The 18,923-nt window shown below is 63.6% G+C and overlaps 1 protein-coding gene across 3 annotated transcripts; it reads right to left on the bottom strand.

Annotated features, from left to right (window-relative positions):
- Positions 1-130: 130 nt before the first annotated feature.
- ITGA3 (integrin subunit alpha 3) lies at positions 131-11,340 on the bottom strand. Of its 3 annotated transcripts, XM_085316386.1 has the most exons (25): positions 11,203-11,340; positions 10,856-10,938; positions 10,217-10,466; positions 9,642-9,725; positions 9,228-9,435; positions 8,699-8,892; positions 8,268-8,356; positions 7,964-8,100; positions 7,695-7,781; positions 7,519-7,586; positions 7,081-7,217; positions 6,589-6,735; positions 6,288-6,385; positions 5,918-6,083; positions 5,755-5,823; positions 5,581-5,660; positions 5,207-5,284; positions 4,839-4,941; positions 4,563-4,733; positions 4,275-4,388; positions 3,428-3,541; positions 3,008-3,106; positions 2,776-2,901; positions 1,790-1,946; positions 1,155-1,245 (listed from the first exon to the last, which is right to left on the bottom strand). In XM_085316386.1, the coding sequence occupies exons 1-24, from the start codon at positions 11,291-11,293 to the stop codon at positions 1,836-1,838; spliced, it is 2,904 nt and encodes a 967-aa protein (XP_085172512.1). In that variant the 5' UTR covers positions 11,294-11,340; the 3' UTR covers positions 1,155-1,245; positions 1,790-1,835. The 3 variants fall into 3 exon arrangements, with proteins under 3 accessions (XP_085172511.1, XP_085172512.1, XP_085172514.1); XM_085316385.1 differs by lacking the exon at positions 1,790-1,946 and having other exon boundaries at positions 131-1,245; XM_085316388.1 differs by lacking the exons at positions 1,155-1,245; positions 1,790-1,946; positions 2,776-2,901; positions 3,008-3,106; positions 3,428-3,541 and adding an exon at positions 4,005-4,149.
- Between the last annotated feature and the right edge of the window lie 7,583 nt (positions 11,341-18,923).

The raw sequence follows: 18,923 nt of genomic DNA, 5'->3' as shown, positions 1-18,923 counted from the left end.
CACATTTTTCCCCAATACCATGTCCCACCAGCCCCTGGCCTCCCCCCAGGGACCCTCGTGGCCCTTCGGCCCCTGCTGCGTCCCACCCCCCCAAGTAAGGTCGCGGCTGGCACACGGAGGAGGCGAGAGGTTACAAATCCCGGAGCGGGGCTTTATTGGGCACCAGCGGCAGGGCGCGCGCCCGGCCGGGGGGACGCACCGCCCCCGGGCCCTAGTACCAACCGCGCTCCGGAGCTCCACACCGAAACGCACATGAGAGACGTGGAATAACTTAACCCCCAGGGCAGCGTCGGCATCTGCAGGGCAGGACAGAGCCCCGGGGCAGGACAGATGCCCCCAGGGCAGCATCCTCCAGCCCGAGTCGCTGCAGGGGCGAAGGCTGCATGGAGGGGGTTTCCCCTCCTGGTCCTCTGCACCCCCCGTGCCAAGGCTGTGCCGTGCCGGCCTTGACGCTGGCCGGGGAGTGGGGAAAGGAATGTGCAGGATCAGGCTCCCGTGCTGCACTGGGGAGGAGGAGGCAGGGGAGGAAGGCTCTGCGCTCCCACTGCACCCCGTCCCCGTGTAACACGCGGCCCCAGCGCAAGCTGAGCAGCGTTGTGCGGTCAGCGTGGAGGGAAGGGGGACACAGAGGGGGTCATTCACCTCACCCCCAGAGAGGCTCGGGGGAACGCGGGGTGTGCAAGCGTGTCCTGGCGTGCAAGGACGTGTCACGGACGCCCGGCAGGGAGGAGTGTCTGCGCGCGGGCAGCCCCAGCAGCGTGCGAGGGGAAGGCACTAGTGAGACCAGCAGCGATCGTGTCGAGGAAGGAGGAGGGGGACGCGTCAGGCTCAGCCTCGCGCCGCAGCAGCCCTCCAGTCGGTAGCGCGAGCGTGCAAGAGGCGGGTCACGCACAAGAGGGCACGGGGAAGCGCATGGGAGGGCACACGAGCGAGCACGGGGGACATGGCCATGTCCTCAGGCAACGGGGAGGGCAGGAAAAGATCCCCTTGTGCAAAGTAAAACCAGTCCTCGTGCTCCCCTTGCACGACGGCTCGGCGGGGGCGCGCGCGGCCCCCGGCCCCGCTGGCGGGGTGAGGGCGAGGGGGTCAGTAGTACTTCTCTGGCTCCTGCCAGCTTGTTACCCAGTGTTTCTTGCGCCAGCGGGGCAGGAGGCCGCCGGGCTGGTAGCGCTGCTCCTGCCGAATCCTCACCGCGTGGTACTTGGGCATGATCCGGTAGTAGCGAGTCCGCTGGAAGAAGTCGCACTGCGGGGGGAGAAGGAAGGAGCAGTTTAACACACAGACTGGGGAGAGAAGAAACTGGGAAGAGAAACTGGAGCCCAGAGACAGGTTAGGCAGGCGGAGAGTGTAAAGARAGAGAATCCAGAGCCGGCGAAGGGGACAGGACCCCTCGCCCGCCGAACGGCGCGTGCCTCAGCTTCCTCCCTGCCGCGGGCGCTGCGCMCCCGCCTGATGCTTTGCTTGAGCCGTTCACCTATGCTGACAGCCGGCCCGTGGTGACAAACACCCCGAGGAGGCCGTCTCCTGCCTCCGTCCCAGCCGCTCCGGGGCTCTCATGGGGCAGAGGCCAGCAAAGCCCATGGCCTCAAAGACGGAAAGGAAAAACTGTCCTGGAGCAGCTCGAGGGAGATGCACACGGAGACCCTGCACCCCTATGGGGGCCCTATAGGGCCCAGCAGGGGCAGGAAGAGATGGAGCAGCGAAGGGAGAGCGGAGGAAGCTGGAGAGAAGGAAGGTCCCGTTGCAGCTGGCCCAGCGGGACGCAGGGAACGAGGGTTCGGGGCATTACCAAGCGGGTGGAGTGGGCGCTCGGGGGCAACGGTTGCTGCCCCCAGCTAGTAGTCATCTGTCAGCCGCTCCGTTTCAGACGGCTGGATCTTCATCTCCGCCTTCTGGCCCTTGGCTTCGTACATGGCCCGCGTGTTGGCCCTCCGGAAGAAACCGCACTGCGAGGAAGGAGGCGACAGGGGTCAGGGGACGCGGAGGAGAGAGCCAGGGTGGGAATGCTCCAGCCCAGAAGCGGCAGCACCCAGGAAATGCCTGGGAGACAACGGAATGGGGTGGCTGGGAGCCACCCACCCAGGACAGAGGGAGAGGGGCAGTGGACCAGAAGTTGCACCCTGCCAAGGCCTTGTCCTGGGGACACTGCAGGGTGGGGGGCCCTGCAGATGCTGCGGAGGGACAGCACCTGGCTGRTCCCATGTAACCCCTCCTGGCCAGAGAGTGGGGGGATCCCCAAGGGGTCAGGGACCCCTGTGCCCTGCACCACTGCAGGGAGGAGTTGGGAGCCCAAGGGAAGGGCAGGATGAGTCCCACGCAGCTGTGAGAGATCTGATGCTGGAGGAGGTGGCGAGGGACAAGGAGGTGCCATCGTCCAGCCCTGCCTCGGCTGGTTCGACTCCCATAATATTTTGCCAGGTCCCCTTACTCTGGAAGGGGTATGGCCTTCGATTTGCTCTTTCTGCTCTTCCTCCTTGGCCACAGAGCAGCAGCAGGCTCATTCTGCCCCAGAGGTGAGTGCATCTCTGCATCCTGTACACAGCCTCCTCCTGGGCCAGCTCCCACCTGCAGGGGCTGCCCGTGGCCATCCAGAGAGGTGACTTCTCATGCCTCTGCGTAGAGCTGTCTGTGAGCATCCCACATTCAGGTGGAGAATCACCAGCCATTGGTGACACAAGCACATCAGGTCTCACAGCAGCTCCTGCACCACTTGCTTGCAGGAGAGGGGGATCCAGACACTTGCCAGGCTGTGAGCAGTGTCGACGAGGTGCTCACCTTCCACAGCAGGACGATGATCAGCCCCAGCAGCAGCAGCCCGGCAGCCACAGACACCAGCACCAACCACAGCGCAATCTCAGCTGGCTGCTCCTCCGTCAGCTCTGAGTCGACATCCACAGAGAACTGGAAAGGCCAAGAAGCAGCTCACTAGGGGAAGGAGGGTTAGGTTGGGGGGCTCCAGTAACCCCAGTCCCACTCCATCCCAGTCAGATGCTCTGGAGTGACTCACCCGCACCGTGTGGTTCCTCATATTGATGGTGGGGACGTGGGTCCGGAGGAACAGTGTCGCTGTGCCATCCACCTTCACCCGGTCAAAATCACTGTACTCCTGGGGGCACACAGGTGATGGAGGGGTCTTGGGACTGCCAGCACCACTGGCACTTAGCTGGTGGCCCCATGAGTCCCRGAGCAGAGGACACCTCATCTCCAGGCAGCCATGCCGACCTCACCCCTTCCAACCCCTGCCACTGGGAACAGGGTGAGGGATGGGTTTTAGTTGCTGAGCTCAGACCTGGCAAACTCCGTGCCCTGTTTAAAAGTGTCCCTAGCTCCCTGGGAGGGGCAGCCCAGCCCTGACCTCAGAGCTGACCCAGCTCTGCCAGCACTCGCTGCCCCCCACCAAAGCTGAACCGCAGRGCCTGGCACTGACCTCGATGAAGGTGCTGTTCCACACGCGGGCGCGGATGCTGAAGGTGGTGGGGTGCTGGGTGTCGTGGACCGGGCACTCGAACCAGATGCAGTGGGCTGTGCCCTTGGAGCAGCTCTGGAAGAGGGAGGGGGCGCTCAGTGGGGTGCACACCCCGGAGTCTGCAGAGCACCTTGCTAGTGCAGTGTGCCACGCACCAAGACTGGACAGGAAGCCTGTGCGTGCAAGTGAGTGTTTCATGGCATACACACGTGTGCAGCTGTGCCTGGGCGCATGCCGTTGCGCCGTGGGCTGTAAGTGTGCGTGTGGCTATAGCTGCGTACACTCTACRGGTGTAACTACAGCTGGGTGCATTGCACACGTGTGTACACATATGCAGTTCCGTGTCACTGCATATACATGTCTGTAGCCGTGAAGCTGTAGTACATACCCACGTAACTAGCTGTATACAAGTCAGTACGTGCATGCTGCTGCATAAACACGTGCAGCTGTGTGCGCGCAGGTATGCTGCTGCATGGGAGGATGCGTGCAGCCCCACGCGTGACYGCAAACACACCCCGGTAACCGGCCCTAACGGCAGACTGCACTCACACACGGCGGCGTGTGCTGCTGCATGTCGCTCTGCGCACTGCTGTGCGCGTGTCACTGCGTGTGAGCACCCTGCAGGAGACAACTGCCGCCCAGTGGCTGCAGGCAGAAGCGTGCGCCGGGTCCTCAGCCTGCAACTGTGTCCAGAGGCACCTGCATCCCATTCCTGCCCCAGCAGTGCTGGTGGAGGGCATGTAGGTTCCCCAGCCCCTCCATCCCCTAAAGCCAGAGGCCCCCAGGACCATCCCCAGGCCTCGCTCACCAGCACCACCTCCGATTTGGCCTTCTTGGCAGTGGCCAGGGTGATGGGGGGCTCTGCCGGCTGTGATTCCCCCAGTTCACGTCTCTGCCGGAGTGGGACTTTGTCTTCCAGGAGCTGGAGAGGAATGAACCCTGTTAGAGCTTGGGCAACTCTGACCAAACAGGGGTGAACAGAGCTGGAAACACTGAAGCAGGGGCACAGGCATGTCCTGCCATCCTGCAGGCCATGCTCGCCGTGGGGAGGGCAGAGCCCGGACACCTGCAAAGCACCAGTGACAAAGACACTCACAGTGAGGTTGAGGGGGTTAATGACTCCCCCAGGGGGCTGGCAGGTCTCATTGCTGTTGACGAGGATCTCTGTGGGGTACAGGAGCCACTTGCCATTGGGGATCTCGTAGGGCCACTCGAATCCAAGCAGGATGGTGCCCAGGGCACCCAGTGACTCCCCCTTGGTGGTCACCTGCAAAGCAGAGCCCAGTGGCACCAGGGAAGGAGCTGTTCCAGCCCCCAGTCCCACCACTCCGACGCTGCCAGGACTGGCTGCCCTGCCGTGCACCGGCCTCACCTGGAAGTCGAAGGCGAGGGCGCTGCCCACGTCCTGCTCTTTCTGCATGGCCGACTCGCCCACCACCGTCCCACTGAAGTGTGACTGGATGTGGGAGGAGGCTCTGGGGACAAGGGGGACATGCATGGTGAAGGGGGGGCAGAGAAGGGAGGGAACACCTCTGGGGCTAGAGACGAGGGCATGGCTGGTCACCACGGCATCTACGTGCCTGATTTGCAGATGCACCAGGCTGTGCTTACTCCAGACATAACCAGATTCAGGCASAGCCAAAGCACAGGGTTTCTGTGGGCACCCACCCTCCACGCAGGGGAAAGAGCAGAGCTGCTGCGGCGGATGCAGAGGCACAGAGGGACACGGCTCATACTCACACTGTCAGCGACGACTGGATGCTATAATCCACCAGCAGCTTGGCCAGCACGGGCTGCAGGTCCTCCTGGGTGCTTTGCCTGCAAGACATCACCCCATGGTCAGCGTCTCCCTCCACTGAACAGCATGGGCAGCCTCCCAGCAAGAGTCTTAGGGGTGCCTTGTCTTGCCAGCTCCAGGAGCCCTGCTGGGTTTARCAGCTCTTTCACTGGTTTTCAGCTCTCTTGTGGAGCAGCTGAAGGCTATCGCTACACAGCTACGCTCTATCCCAGAGGCASTTGCATTTCCACTCACTGAAAGAGGAGCTGGCATTCCTCCAGGCACCTTTTCCCCAGCCCCTGCTTCCAGCCACCCTTGCCTGCCCAGGGACACTCACGTGGATAGGTCCAGCCACACCAAGACCTCTCGTGTGTCCAGTGTGATCCCAATGGCCTCAAAGGTGATGATCAGCTCTGCCTGCAACAGATGGACTTTGGAGTAGCATGGCCGGACCCCCGCCTGCCTACCAAGCCCCAGACAAGGCTCAGGTGGGCCTCAGCAGAGCACTCACCCTCTGGTTCCTCTTGAAGGGGTTGCCCAGCTCGCACAGCACTGTCTCCGCAAAGGTACAGGCCCCACTCTGGAGAGTGGATGAGTGTGAGGAACAGTCTGGCAGTGCCTGCCCCAGGTCTTTGCCTCCTTCCCAGTTGGAGAACGGGGAGGACATCCCTTACCGGGCGGACAGAGGAGGGCAGCAGGGTTGCAGGCACTGTGATGTTGAGCAGGGCCTCATGGGCATCTTCACCGTTGAAGGCYGTGGTGGGCGTGTTGGTGATGTTCACACTCAGGTACAGCTTCCGCATGTCCCGGCTGTACTGCAGCACTTGGGTCCCGTTCAGCCTGCGCCAAGCAAAGACCACCCTCGCTCAGCACAGGGGTGCCCAAGTGGTGCCACCCACCTCAGCATGAATCCACCCCAGCGAGATGGAGATGCTGGCGCACACCAGGATGGGGACACCGTGGCTGAGGGCYGACCGAGGCTTGGCAGGGGATGGCACAATGGACAGGAGAGGTGGACAGAGACCTGGCGCTGCCCATTCTCACCTGGGCAGGGGCTGGTTCTGGTCAGTTAYGAAGCTGCTCTGAAGTTGGAGGTTGCTGTAGCACTTGTTGTCCATTCCACACTCCTTCTGGAACTCAATCTGAGGGACAGGGATGTCCCTATGTCAATGCCTGCCCTGAGCCTTCTCCAACCCCAAAGCATAGAGCCAGGCCCAGAGGGGCATTCACAGCCCAGCCCTTGGGGCTGTGCCTGCTCCATTCACACATGGGGACACTGAGGCATTGGCACAGCCTGGAGGGACCCGTGCCCCCAACCGGCCTGTTCGCCCGCTCCCCACAGCACCTTAGTCTCATTCTCGTGGGACTGGTCCTCGTTGAGGACGGGGAAGGCATTGAGGGAGTGGAGGCCCAGCTGGAAGGTCCTAGGCCTCTCCACCAGCGAGTAGTTCATGGAGAGCATGATGGGGTGTAGCTTGTCCCGGATGTTCTCCTGTGGGATGGAGGAAATCACAGCAAAGCATTGATTCTCTCCCTGTCCCTCCTCCAGCTCCAGCCACAGCAAAGCAGCCCCCAGCCACATCTAGAGGCATCAGTTCCTGCTCCACACCTCTGCCTATGAGACCCATCAAGCTCATTGCAGCTGTAGCCTGAAYTCAGATCCCCTTTTCTGCTGGAAAATGCCTTCTCCTCTCTGTTCCCAGGAGCCTCTGCACCTCACCATCCCCATTCTATCTTCCAACATGTAGTTCCACTGATCCAGTTTCATGAGCAGAAGAACTTGTAGTGCACACACGCATGCATCCAGACGTGTGTGCATGCACTCACACCCACTCACCACCAGCAGGAGCTCCTTGGTTTCACAGCGGGTGTCAGGCATACGGAAGATGCCGCGGTAGGTGGCAGAGTGCGTCCCCAAAAACTTCACCCTGGGTGGGTGACGGTCCTTGTCAGCCTCCAACGTGTACTCCAGGTCTGCGGGGGGGGAAAGCAGTGCCACGGGGGTCACAAAACTGCGTGTCCCCCTGCACACATACATGTGAACACAATCACCTGTGTGCACACATATCCCCTACACATGTGCGCGTACACATCCCCACACCCACAGCTCATATCCTCCCCCATACCTGTGCGCACACATACACCCCCTGCACGCAAGCATGTCCCCCAGTGTAGCCCTTCTGCTCCCACACTTGCACAAATGCCTGGGTATATCCCCCCACACTCAGACCCATTTCTGTGTGCACATGCGTAACGTGCTCCCCCGTGCACTCACTGATCCTCTCCTTGTACTTTGGGTCACCGGCGCTCTGGTTGTAGGAGAAGCAGACGGTCACCTTGATACTGGGAGGGGAAACRGGGCTGTGAGCAGAGCCGCCTGCAGCACCCCGCAGCCCACGCGTCTGCGGTGCAGCACYATGACTGGGAGCAGTCACAGCGAGGGGGCCTTACCAGGAGTCAGGGGTGCACCGGGCAGGGTCCACCTTACTGGGGTTCACCGTCAACGTCTTGTTCAGGATGTTGATCACCGGACGAGCTCTGGGCAGCAAGACAGGGCTTGGCTAAGCCTCCAAATGGGACTAGGCTCCCTCTTGGCATACGTGTGCCCACCTCGCGGCAGGAGCAGGGTGCTCGAAAAGCAGGGACAGTCCCCAGAGCCAGGGAGGTGGCAGTGCTAGGACAGAGGGCTGCAAGATGCCCACTGATCCCTGCTCCCTTACCTGAGCAGGGCAATCCTCTCTGCCAAGCTGCCCACCAGGAGGTCGGGGTAGGAGTTACTGTCCACATCCAGCCCCCCACTAAGCGAGTACCCAAAGGTTCGCATGCTGGCGGGACCCAGATCTGAGCCGCTGATCACCTGGGGAGCACGGCAGAATGGAGTGTCACCTGCTGCTCAGCACCACCCCATCAGCCCCACGGATCTGGAGACGCCCCTACATCCCACCCATGCACTGCAGGATGCTCAGAGGCTGTCCAGCCCCCACCTTGCCGCTGAGGGAGCCCCCCTGCCCCATGGAGTGTTACCTGCCGCGGTTTGTCCAGCAGTCCTTCTGCACTGCTGTGGTAGATGTAGACCTTGCCAGGTCCCTCGAAAGGAGCCCCCACAGCAATATCTTTAGYGAAAAGAGAAAGGTCAGTCCCATGGGGACAGGGAGGGGGCTGCCCCGCAGTACCTCTGGTGCTTCCTCAATGTCTCCTCAATTCTCCCACCCCATTCTCACCCACGCCTTCTCTTCCTTGAACACCCCCATCAAGATGCTCCCCGTCCCTTCCTGTGCACCCCAAACCCTCCCCAGAGATCTCCATCTCCCCAGAGCTCATTATACTCCCCAAGTGGGATCCCCTCAATCCCCAAATATCCTCCCTGCACCCCTAGAGGCAGCCCCACTTCACCCCAGCCCCACCATGCCACGCACCCTGGGGTCCCCCTGTGATGGGGTTCCCCAGCCCCTCACCCTGGAAGCCRTCCTGGTTGATGTCCCCGATGCTGGCCACGGCGAAGCCAAAGGCGGAGTAGCTGGGGCCGGTGAGCACCAAGCTGGGCTCAGGCCGGAAGCCCCCCACCTCGTTCATGTACACGTACACGGCACCCCCCACCTCCTGCTTCCGCTTGAAGTAGTAGGGGGCTCCCACCACCAGGTCCTGCCACCTGCGGGGCCAAGGGACAGGTCAGGGCTGAGGGGCTATGACACAGGCCAGCCRTGTGGGCAGACCCCTCTTCACAACATCCCACCCTGACAAACCCAAGTGTCCCCCAGTGAAAGGGGGGARACCTCCCTGGAAGAGGTGGCGATACCCAAAAGCTACAGGAAGACACACTCCCCTTAAAGAGCAGTGAGACCCTCGAAAYGAGCCAAAAGCTCCCACAAAGACGATGGAGACCCACTCCATGCTGCAACCCACAGAGACCCCTTTGAGCCAGGGGATGCTTCAGGAGAGGCCACCATCCCCCAGAGCTGGGGGACCCAGCTCTGCTGAACTCACCCATCGTTGTTGAGGTCTGCCAGGGCCACGGCGCTGCCGAAGTAGGAGCCGACTTGGTGGCCGCGGAGCAGCAAGCTCTTCTCCAGGGTGTACTGGGRGCTGTGGCTCAGCAGGTACACGGCGCCCGTGTGCTGGTACCGGGGAGCGCCCGACACCACCGTCACCGCGTCCTGCTGCAGSACAGCGCTGCCCATCTCCGTTGTGTACCCTGCGGCCAAATCCTGCGGTTGAGCCAGGGGCCAGTGACGGGACCCCCGCCAGGGCCTGGCCACCCCAGGGAGTCCCCCGACACCCCCAAACCTCACGCTCCTCTCCAAGTTCTCCCTAAGCCTGCATCCCTCAAACCTCCTCCAGATCCAAATCCCCCCAGAGCTGCCAAGGAACTGGGGGGAAGCCCAGTGTCCTGTTCCTAACCTATGTAGGTGTTGCCGTTCTGCTTGTTGAGATAGGAGAAGTCGTGCAGGTCCCACATCTCCCGCTGCAGCATGTAGTTGGTACCTGCAATAGCAGGGCAGGTATCAGCCCCTTGCTGCCAGCCTGCTGCCACCCACTGTCCAGACTGCTCCTGTGTGCGAGCGCACACACAGGTGTACGTGCTCTGAGGCATGCAGGCACGCTCACCCACTGCCACGGCACACACGCATGGGCATGCAGACAAGCATGCACACACACGCAGGCACACACACGTGCACACAGGCACACTCAGGCACGCATTCTCCCCACGTGCGGCAGCACACAAGCCCAAACGCGCGCGTGCGCACRCTCAGCCACGCACAGAAGTGCATGCACGTGCACGTGGCGCACACAAGCACGAAGGCATACACACACCCCGCTCGAAGGCCCACGAGCATGCGCGCACACACCCGCACGCACCTCACGCCACTCAAGCGGATGCCCCGCGAGGGCACAGCTGCCCGGGCAGGCAGGCTGCCCTGGCGAAGGGGGCTCTCTGCCCTGTCTCTGCCCGGGCAGGGGCCGTGCCCACGCACCTTGCCAGTTGTAGGCGCCAGGCGCCCCGAAGTAGATGATGTTGGCAGTGAAGCCTGCGCTGGTGCCCATCTGGCACATGCCCGTCTCCTCAGCATCCGTGTTGGAGTTGCACATCTCGTTGTGGTAGGTTTGCCACTCATCGCTGATGTTGAGGCGCAGGTCGTTGCCCCGCACGTAGCACTTGCCCACCATGCGCCGCTGGTCCTCGCTGCCCGACCACAGCACCTTCGTGTAGCGGTGAGCACAGGCCTGCCGGCACAGCCGAGCACCCAGCCTCAGCACACGGGGCACCAGCAAACTGGGGGGCTACAGCCTCCTCCACCCCAGTGCYACCACTGCAGGACCGGCTCTCTCTGCCCACATGTTGCCTCTGCCCTGATCTGGGCATCAGGCCGTACATACCAATACTGCCCTGCCACTAATGGTCTATACGCTGCAGGACAGCAGTCCATATACCCCAGACACTGCCCTCTACCCTGGCATTGGTCYGCGTGCCCCTGTACACACTACCACAACAGTGGTCTGTACACCGCCACAGGTCCCTTTCCAACGGGACAGAGAAAGARAGAGGTGACACGCAGCCGCCGGCACAGCTGCGAGGGCCGACACAGGGTGTGCAAAGGTACGCGTGCACTCACCAGCACCCTYCCAGCTGGCTGCCGCTGGCTGGCCACCGTCACTCCCAGCCACATATCCTCGATGATGTATTTGTCTGGCTCACCTAAGCCGGGGAGACACGGTGTGAGAGTCGGGAACACGGCAAAACGAGAGCTCCCAGCCCAGGGGACGCCGCACTTAAAAACGCAGAGAAACCCCCGTTTCACTCGGGGCCCCAGTGCAGCTTTTCTCAGGCAGCTCTTGCCCTCTCTGCAGTGGGCAGAGACAGAGGAATGGGGGGCCTGGCTGGAGGATGGGAACAACGGAGGAGGAGAGTGTTGGGTTGGGGGTACTGGGGTGCTRCAGGGTGCTTGGGGCACTCACGTACTCTTCAACTCAATATCAAGCCTCTGGCAGTCGCTTTTGGAGGCGGTGAGGGGGCAAGAGTAGACGGCGCCYGTCCGTGTGCTGTTCTCCATGTCCACATCTTGGGGTGCCCCAACCAGCAGCCTGGGGAGAGCAGAGGGGAGCGACGGGAGGCAGCGATCAGCACGTGCCTCCCTAGCCTTCACCCCAGCCCAAAGCCCTCCACTGCTCAGCAGTGCAGAAACCAAGCAGACTACCGTGGGAGAGAGCGAGGCTGGCAGTTACTCGAAGCGGACGGGAGTAGGACAGGGGCCCCCGCTAGCACGAGCGCCCTGCGTGCTCCTGCAGCCCGGGATCTCCCGTCCTCCGTGATGCAGGCATGGGAAGGCTGAGCGCGAGCTGGCCTCCCTCCACATCCCAGCCGAGGGGAACCTGAGCCAAGTCCCACGCCGTGCTGGGAAACGGGCCCTCCCCAGGGAGCTGAATCAGCCACGAGACAACACTTCCCCGGAGCGCGTCGTGCCAGGCCTCCCCGAGGCCCTGACCCGCTCCCCACGGCAGGGAGACAGCGCTGCCCTGGCTCCATCTCCCTCTTCCCCCAGGTCTGAAACAGTAGCAGGAACCGGGGCTGCCTGGGGACCCTGCACCGACGTGAGTGCGGACACGTGCAGGGCTCAATTCACCGCTGGCAGCAGCCAGCCTCTCTCCTTCCCCCCGGCAGCGGCTCGCATGTCAGGGTGCACCAGCACGGTGGGGAGCTGCCTCAAAGGGCTACGGCAGCCAGGAAAAGGCTCCCCCTCCGGCTAGCGGGACGGATTGACGGACACACTCTTCGCCGGCTCCATTCCCGCCCTGAGCTCACTGCAAAGCCACTCAATCCCAGCGCGCACGGGGGTGTGGGAACGGCAGGCTTGGATCGTGCCTGCGAACCGTGCCTTGCACGCACCCATTTCCCAGCTCAGGCAGCGCTCAGCAACGCCAGGCTCTGGCTTCAGGATGCTTTGCAAGGCAGGGGAAGCGAAACACAGAGCGATTCGGTCGTCGTCAGCACCGGGAAGAAGACGCCAGGGCCCCACGCGTGTGTAAACAGCCAGAGCCCTTCCCCGCCAACCTTTGAGCCGCCGGCAGGGCCCAGGCCTCGGCGCAGCACAGCTGCACCGTGTCCGCAGCCGGCCGACAGGCTCGCTGCCTCTCGCGGCCGTGCCAGCGCGCGGCTCGCGGAGGAATGCTGCGATAAACACACGCAGCCGGATGCAACACCAGYGAGGGGAGGGAGAGACCCCGGGGTTGGGGTGGGGGGTGGGGGAAATGAGCAGAGAGGCAGAACTGGCGAGATCCGGTGTCGGGCAGGGAGGGAAGCTTTGGGAAGGAAGGTGCGGCAGAGCGGAGCACGGATTAGCTGCCGGAGGTGCACGGCTGTGCAGGCACGCACACGTGCTTTCCTCTTTCCTGCAGGAATCCAGGCTTGTCTCATCCCGTCCGCCCGGCAAGGTGGCGCAGGGGGTCCCGCGGGGGGGTTCCTGGGGTGACTCAGGTCCCCGCTGAGTCACAGCAGAGCCACGCAGGGGGGAAGCGAGCCAGCAGCCCCGGACGGGCACAGGTGCCCAGGAGGGAGCGCGGCTCCAGGCGAGCGCCGTATTTATACCCCGAGGTACTTCAACAGGATGCTGAAGAGTAAAAGAGACCCCAGCACCCGCCTGTGGCAGCTCCTCCCGGCTGATCGCGGCAGCGACGTGCAAGCAGGGACCGGTGCTGCTGCTGGCCTGGCCGGAGGGGAACTGCCCCCCTCTGCCCCAAGGGGTTTGCGGCCCCCTCGCCTGTGCAGGATCGAGGCCCCGGCAGCGCCCCAGCCCTCGGGCAGCAGCAGGACGGGGCACCCGCAGCCCTGCCACGGGGCTCGAGGACGGCAGCCGGACGCGGCGTGCCTCCGAGGGCTCCGGAAAGGCCAACCTTTCCGCCGGGAAGTCCTTCAGGGCCCTGAACACAATGGCGAGGAGGCGGCACAGCAGCGCCGTGCCAGCACAGGAAGAGCTTTCCCGAACACGCCGAGGGCGGAAGCAGGCTGCCAGGCGGAGCCGCAGCGCCCCGGGGGCTGCCGCAGCCCCGAGCACCTATCGGAGAGYGCTCAGGTAGCGAGCAGGTCCGTTCTCAGCGCAGTCCGTCTCCCCGTCGCTTCTCAGTCCCAAAGCACCAGCTAAGATACACAACAAAGGCAAGATCACTTCGTCGTCCTCATCCCTCTCCAGGGGGGAAAAAAAAAAATCAAGGCGGGTGTTCGCGCCGACTTCCCCGCAGTGCCACGGGGAAGAGCACGACCGGGGGACAGGAGACCGCTTTGGTCGGGCAGGGCTGAACATCGCAGGGCCGGGCAYGTCCCGGCAGCGCCGTGACTCAAAGCACAGGCGCAGGAGGAATGCAGGGCCCCAGGCAGCCCCCGCCCCGGCACGCCGGGGCCCCCCCCTTCCCCCAATGCCCAGCCAGCACCGGGCACTGCCAGCGGCTTCGCTCTGGCTGAGTCAGCGAGATGCTGGAGCAGGGCCGGACCGAATCATCCGGCGTCAGGAGAGCCCCCAGCGGAGTGGGAGGAGATGCTGGGCGAGATGGCCTGGGGCTCGGCTCCCCCGCCTTGGCACGGCTGAGCCGCGGCAGGACGGGGGGGCCAGAGGCGCCCGCCGCTCCCAGGAAAAGGGGGGGACCTACTGGCCACGAAGGCAAACGGCACACAGAGAAGGGAGGCCGTTTTCTCCTGACTTTTTCCCCAGTCTGCGATGCTCCACACRAAAGGAATGTGCCTCCCTAATTCCTCCCCCAACATACCTCCGTGGGGAGAGGAGGGAGATGTGGGGGGACAACAGGGCGCTATTGTCCCCCCTTACCTCAAGGGGAAGTGACTCAGTGCAGCTGCCCTGTGACTCAGGACCGCAGCGAGAACCCAGGAGTCAGGGAGGCTCCTGCCCTACCCTCGGGGGCAGCGCTTCCCCGAGGCCCACGTGCCCCGGGCCGTTCAGCCCGGGATCCTGCCCCAGAGCCCCATCGAGCTGAGGAAAGCTGCGGGGACGTGCCAGGCAGGACGAAAAGATGCCGGACCCCTTCCTGCTGGGCTCCCGCCTTGCAACGCGCCTCAAGCAGCGCCCGGCAGGGACAGCACGTCCCAGACACTACAGAAACTCAGCTGGGGCCGGGGGACACTYGATTGGCCCCAGTGGGAGCCCTCGAAGTGCCCCCACACTGGTTGAACCTCCCCGGGGCACAGACAGCCCCGCCAGGGCACTGCACAGCCCCTTGCACCCCGCAGGGCTGGGACTCCTGCTGCCAGGACATACCCTCCGGCTCCCTGGGCTAGACGGGTGGTCCTGGCTCTGCCGGGGACAAGGCCAGATCCCGGCTCCAAGCGGAGCTGTTCCTCCTCCATGGTCACTCCTCCATGGCCAAGCTCAGCAGGTCCTCCAGGAGAGGGGCAGGGAGCCAACCCAAACCGGGGCAGCTCGACGGTCTCACTGCCTCTAGCCAAGACTTCCCGGCAAGCCAGCCCACCCGCACACTTAGGGCTGTGGATGGAGCAGGGGTGCTGGGGGCAAGGGGGGGGGGGACATTTAACAGATTTGGGGGGACCCTTGGGATGCTGGGGGCTCCAGGGCAGGGGGGAACATGCACACCTGTGCCCTGCCCATGCGTGGCCCAACCTGCCCCACAAGAGAGCCCAGCTACCTTTGAGACCTAGCATGGTAGGAGGAAAAAAAAATAAGTAAAAATAGCTGGGACGCCTGGGTTCCCATCTCAGGGAGGGCAGAACCGGTAGTGGTGTTGGTCCCAGGCCAGTGGCACTGGGGGAGGGGGGGCACCAGTCCTGAGCTCAGGACTCCAGGCCAGGGCCGCGGAGGAGGAGCCCAGGCTCAGCCGAGACCTCGTGCTCCAAGAGTAGCGTCCTTTCCAAAGGATGGAGCAAACTCCGGGATGGTCAAACAGCAGCAGGAGGGGGAGGAAGGGAAGGGAGGGAGGGAAGGAGGCAAGAATGCAAAAGGCTCTGCCCTGTCCTAATCCACCCTGGTAAGGCRGGAGGGAGGACGGGGCTGCAGGGCCTCCCTGCAGGCACGGGCCAAGGCGAGGAGGGGAGGGTAGACAGCTCCCGCCTGGCCGCAGCATCACGGTGCTAACCAGTCCCAAAACGCAGCACCCAGCCCAAACTGGAGAGCAAAGGGGCATTCAGCCCGGGCTGCAAGAGGGGCCGAGGCAGYTGGAGCAATCACGAACCTAATGCGACCAAATACCGCGGGCTTGTAACAGTTCAACCACTTTGCTCCCCCGAAGGGCTCTGCACGAAAAAGCGTAGGGGTTTGGTGTGGGCCAGCCCAGGGCTCCGCAGGCTGCACATCCCCCCAGAGCGATACACGGGCCCCCAGCCCCACTCCTGACAGCGCCCGCCCCACCTCCCCCCGGGCCGGGCCTCAGAAACGGCCCCCCTCACCTCGCGGGGGCCACGGACACGAGCCGGGCAAGAACGAGCTCCACGGCGGCTCCCAGCACGTCCGCCGAATCCCCTCCCTAAGCACCCCCCCGAGGGCTGCCAGGGAGCTCCAGAGCCCTCCTGGCTCCGTGGAGATGCCCAGCCGAGCGCGCAGCGGCAGGGCTGGCCCCGGCAAGGGAGGATGACGAAGGCCGCGGCGTGAGGATGCCTGGCCGGGGCTCCAGCACGGCAGCTGTGTCTGCTGCTCCGCGGCCCGCCAGGGCAAGCGAAGCACCTCATCCATCCCCGGACACTCGCCGGGTGCCAAACGCAGAGAGGCGCAAGGGGAAGAGCACGAAGGCRCGTGCGAGAGGGATCAGGCTCCAGCTTCTGCACAGCGTCCTCTGCTTTCCTGTGACAGCCGGACAYCGAGAAACCCGGGGTGGGGGTGGCTGACCACGAGTCCAATCCCTGCTCCCAGGCAGACTTGGGCCTGGAGTGGGTCACTGGGACCCTCCCTGGGGCTTCCCACCCAAACATCACCCCACGGTGGCACTGGGTGATGGGTCCAGCCCAGGGTGCAGACCTCAGCTCTGCAATCTGGCTGTGCCCGGTGCTGGGGTAGAGCCCCCCTCAATCCCTCATCACCCCCAAAAGGCAAACGCACCAACGGGCATGCCCGGCACAGCCCACAGCTCGCCCGAGGCTCGTTGCTTGGGGCCAGCCTGTAACCGTCCGCTGCCTCCCCGACTCCTGCACGTTTGCCTCCAAGGCGGTTACACCAGGGCTGAAACGTTTCTGATGGGGGGGGAGGGAACCTTCTACGATCCATCCTCAAAGATAGCCCCCAGGAGCCCTGAGCAGACAAATCTGCTGATGCACACGCCGGAAAGGAAGTGGGCGAGGGAGAGAAATGCCTCTTCGAAGCATCCCTGGGCCGAGACCAACAGCGAGAGACGGATCAATCCGTGGGCGCCGTCACCGCTGCCAAGCAGCCGTTCCCTGCCTGCCAAGGAGACGCAGCCTTGAAGCACCCCAGCAGTTTTCGACAGGCCCTGGCCAAGGAGGGGGGAGTTTGGCCACGCCAGTTCTGGCAATCAGCAGAAAAACATGCAAGCGCGTTTCCTGAATTAGCAGAAGTCCCCAAAGGGAGGCAGGGGGGAGGACAAGCAGGGAATTAACCCATCTCTGCTACCAGCTGCGCTCTCCCCATTCCCAACCAGCCAGCCGGAGCTGCCATCTCCAGCTTGCCACTTCTCAGGTCCTCAGAAGCCACAAAGGCCCCAAGTGCCAGGGCAGAGCCTCTCGTCCCCCACAGCCAAGGAAGAGACAAGAGAAATTGRGGCAGCGAGCGGGCTGTGGAGGTGGATGCTGTCTCCTTCCCTAGGCCTCGGTGCTCCCTTCCCCTCCTGGACTGTGCGCACCGGACCTGCGGCCTCCCTGGCCTCAGTTTCCCCACGCTGTTCAGAAATGCGCAAGTCTGGCACAAGTCGGGTTTCCCCAGCGCCCTGCTGCCATGCTCAACCTCGTGCAGCATTGTCAGGTCCYGGCAACCTAACCCTTCGCTTGAGCTGCTCAAACGCTTCCCCCCAAGCTGCTCGGCTGGAGCCTCTAAGAACGGGAGCGGCTACTGCCAGCACAGGCAGGCGAAGGAGCTGGCGTCAGGGCTTCCTGCAATCTTTCGGCGAGTCAGATAACGCCTGCCACATCCACTTAGCCTTCACCTGGCCAGGGGAGGAGCAAGCAAACAAACCTTTGCATGGACACGGCTCCAGGACACCAAACGCTCGGACTCCAGCGTCACGCTGGCCTCCAAGCGCTCGCTGGCCCTGCGCCAGCCCTCCGGCGGGCGGCGAGCGGAGGGTCGGGAAGTAGCTGGCTTAGTCCTGCTGGGAGGTAGGAAACGCCAGCTGTGCGCGAGGGGATCTCCACCAGCTCCGGAGATCTCTCTCGTCCCCGAGCGGACCGCAGCCACGCTGAATCACCGGGACCCTCTGTCAGTTATGACAGCTCAGCCTAGGAAAGAGGACTGGCACGGAGCATCCCGGTCCCAGCCCAGCACCCACAACCGGGGAGCCCCCCGCCCCGACAGGGCCGGTTGGCCCTTCCTCTGCCGCGATCCGGAGCCGTGCGCGGGGCGCACAAAAAGCACCGTGAGCGGCAGAGACAACGGCGGCAGGAAACGGCCCTTTCCGGTCCCCACCCAGGCGGCGGCGGGTGGCACCTGCGAGGGCTCGCGCAGGGCGCGGCGCCCTTTGGAGCTGCGCTCAGAGCCGAGCCGGGCCAGGAGCGAGCAAAGGGCGTGGGGAACAGGCCTCCATCCTCCTGCTCCAGGGCTCCAGCGAGGCTCTTTGCACTGGATTTAACACCCGGCTGATGATGGAGCAGAGGCTGAGCCCACCGGGGCTGAGGGAGGGGAGCAAACTCCCGCCTCGGTGCAGCACGCTGGCTCCTCACCGCCTCCGCTCGCATGCCTGGGCCGCAGGCACCTCCGGGAGGAAGCTGAGGGCTAACCCTCACTTGCCACAGTCTGGCTGCAAAACGACGGCGCAGAGGAGGTTGGGGAGCTGCTGACAAACCTGCTCAGGTCCCACCTCACCGCATCCACCAGGAATGGGGCAGAAAGGCTGGATACAGTCATTCCCAAAGCCCCAGTTGGGGACAATGAGCATCCTCCATTGATGGGGTAAACCCTGGACCTCTTCTGGACTAATACAGCAGAGCTCTGCCCTGCTCCCAGCCCCTGGACAGCTATGGGGACACAGAGGTGGCAGAGCTGGGGTGGGCCATGTGCCACCATGAGCCAGTCTGGCTGTTCCCCCAGATCTGCATTTCTGAGCTGTCCCACGCGGGAGCCCAGAGGCCTCCAGATCAGTCCCAGTGAGCCCAGCAGAGAGCACAAGGCCAGGAAGGGGAATGTGCCCCCCGCCCCCACCCCTTACCCCTGCGAGCTCACAGGAAGGGAGGTGGGTTGTTGGGACACCAAGTCTGGTATCGAGTTCCTGCAACTTTCACAAGAGGCAAGTTCTTCCCCAAATCTGTCCACAGCAAGTGTGCAAGGCCTCAGCGAGGCAGGAGCTGCCCACGCTCACCTCTGCCTCTTCCCGCCTGCGCGGAGCACAGAGAGAACCAAGGCACAGCTGACCCACAGAGCCAGCCTCTGCCAGATCCGCCGTCCACACGCTTAGGGCTCGGTGAGGAAGCAGGAGGGCTCAGAAAGGACCTCTGTCCACCCCTGTGGGACCAGGCCCAGGAGGGATCCCAAGGGAAGGGGAGCGCAAAGCCTCCGGAGGTTTCAC

Source organism: Rhea americana, unplaced genomic scaffold (genome assembly GCF_003343005.1).
Source record: "Rhea americana isolate MKP2758 unplaced genomic scaffold, rheAme1 scaffold_468, whole genome shotgun sequence".
NCBI lineage: Eukaryota > Metazoa > Chordata > Aves > Rheiformes > Rheidae > Rhea > Rhea americana.
Note: the sequence above shows the minus strand (reverse complement) of the source record. Positions and strands in the feature narration are given on the sequence as shown.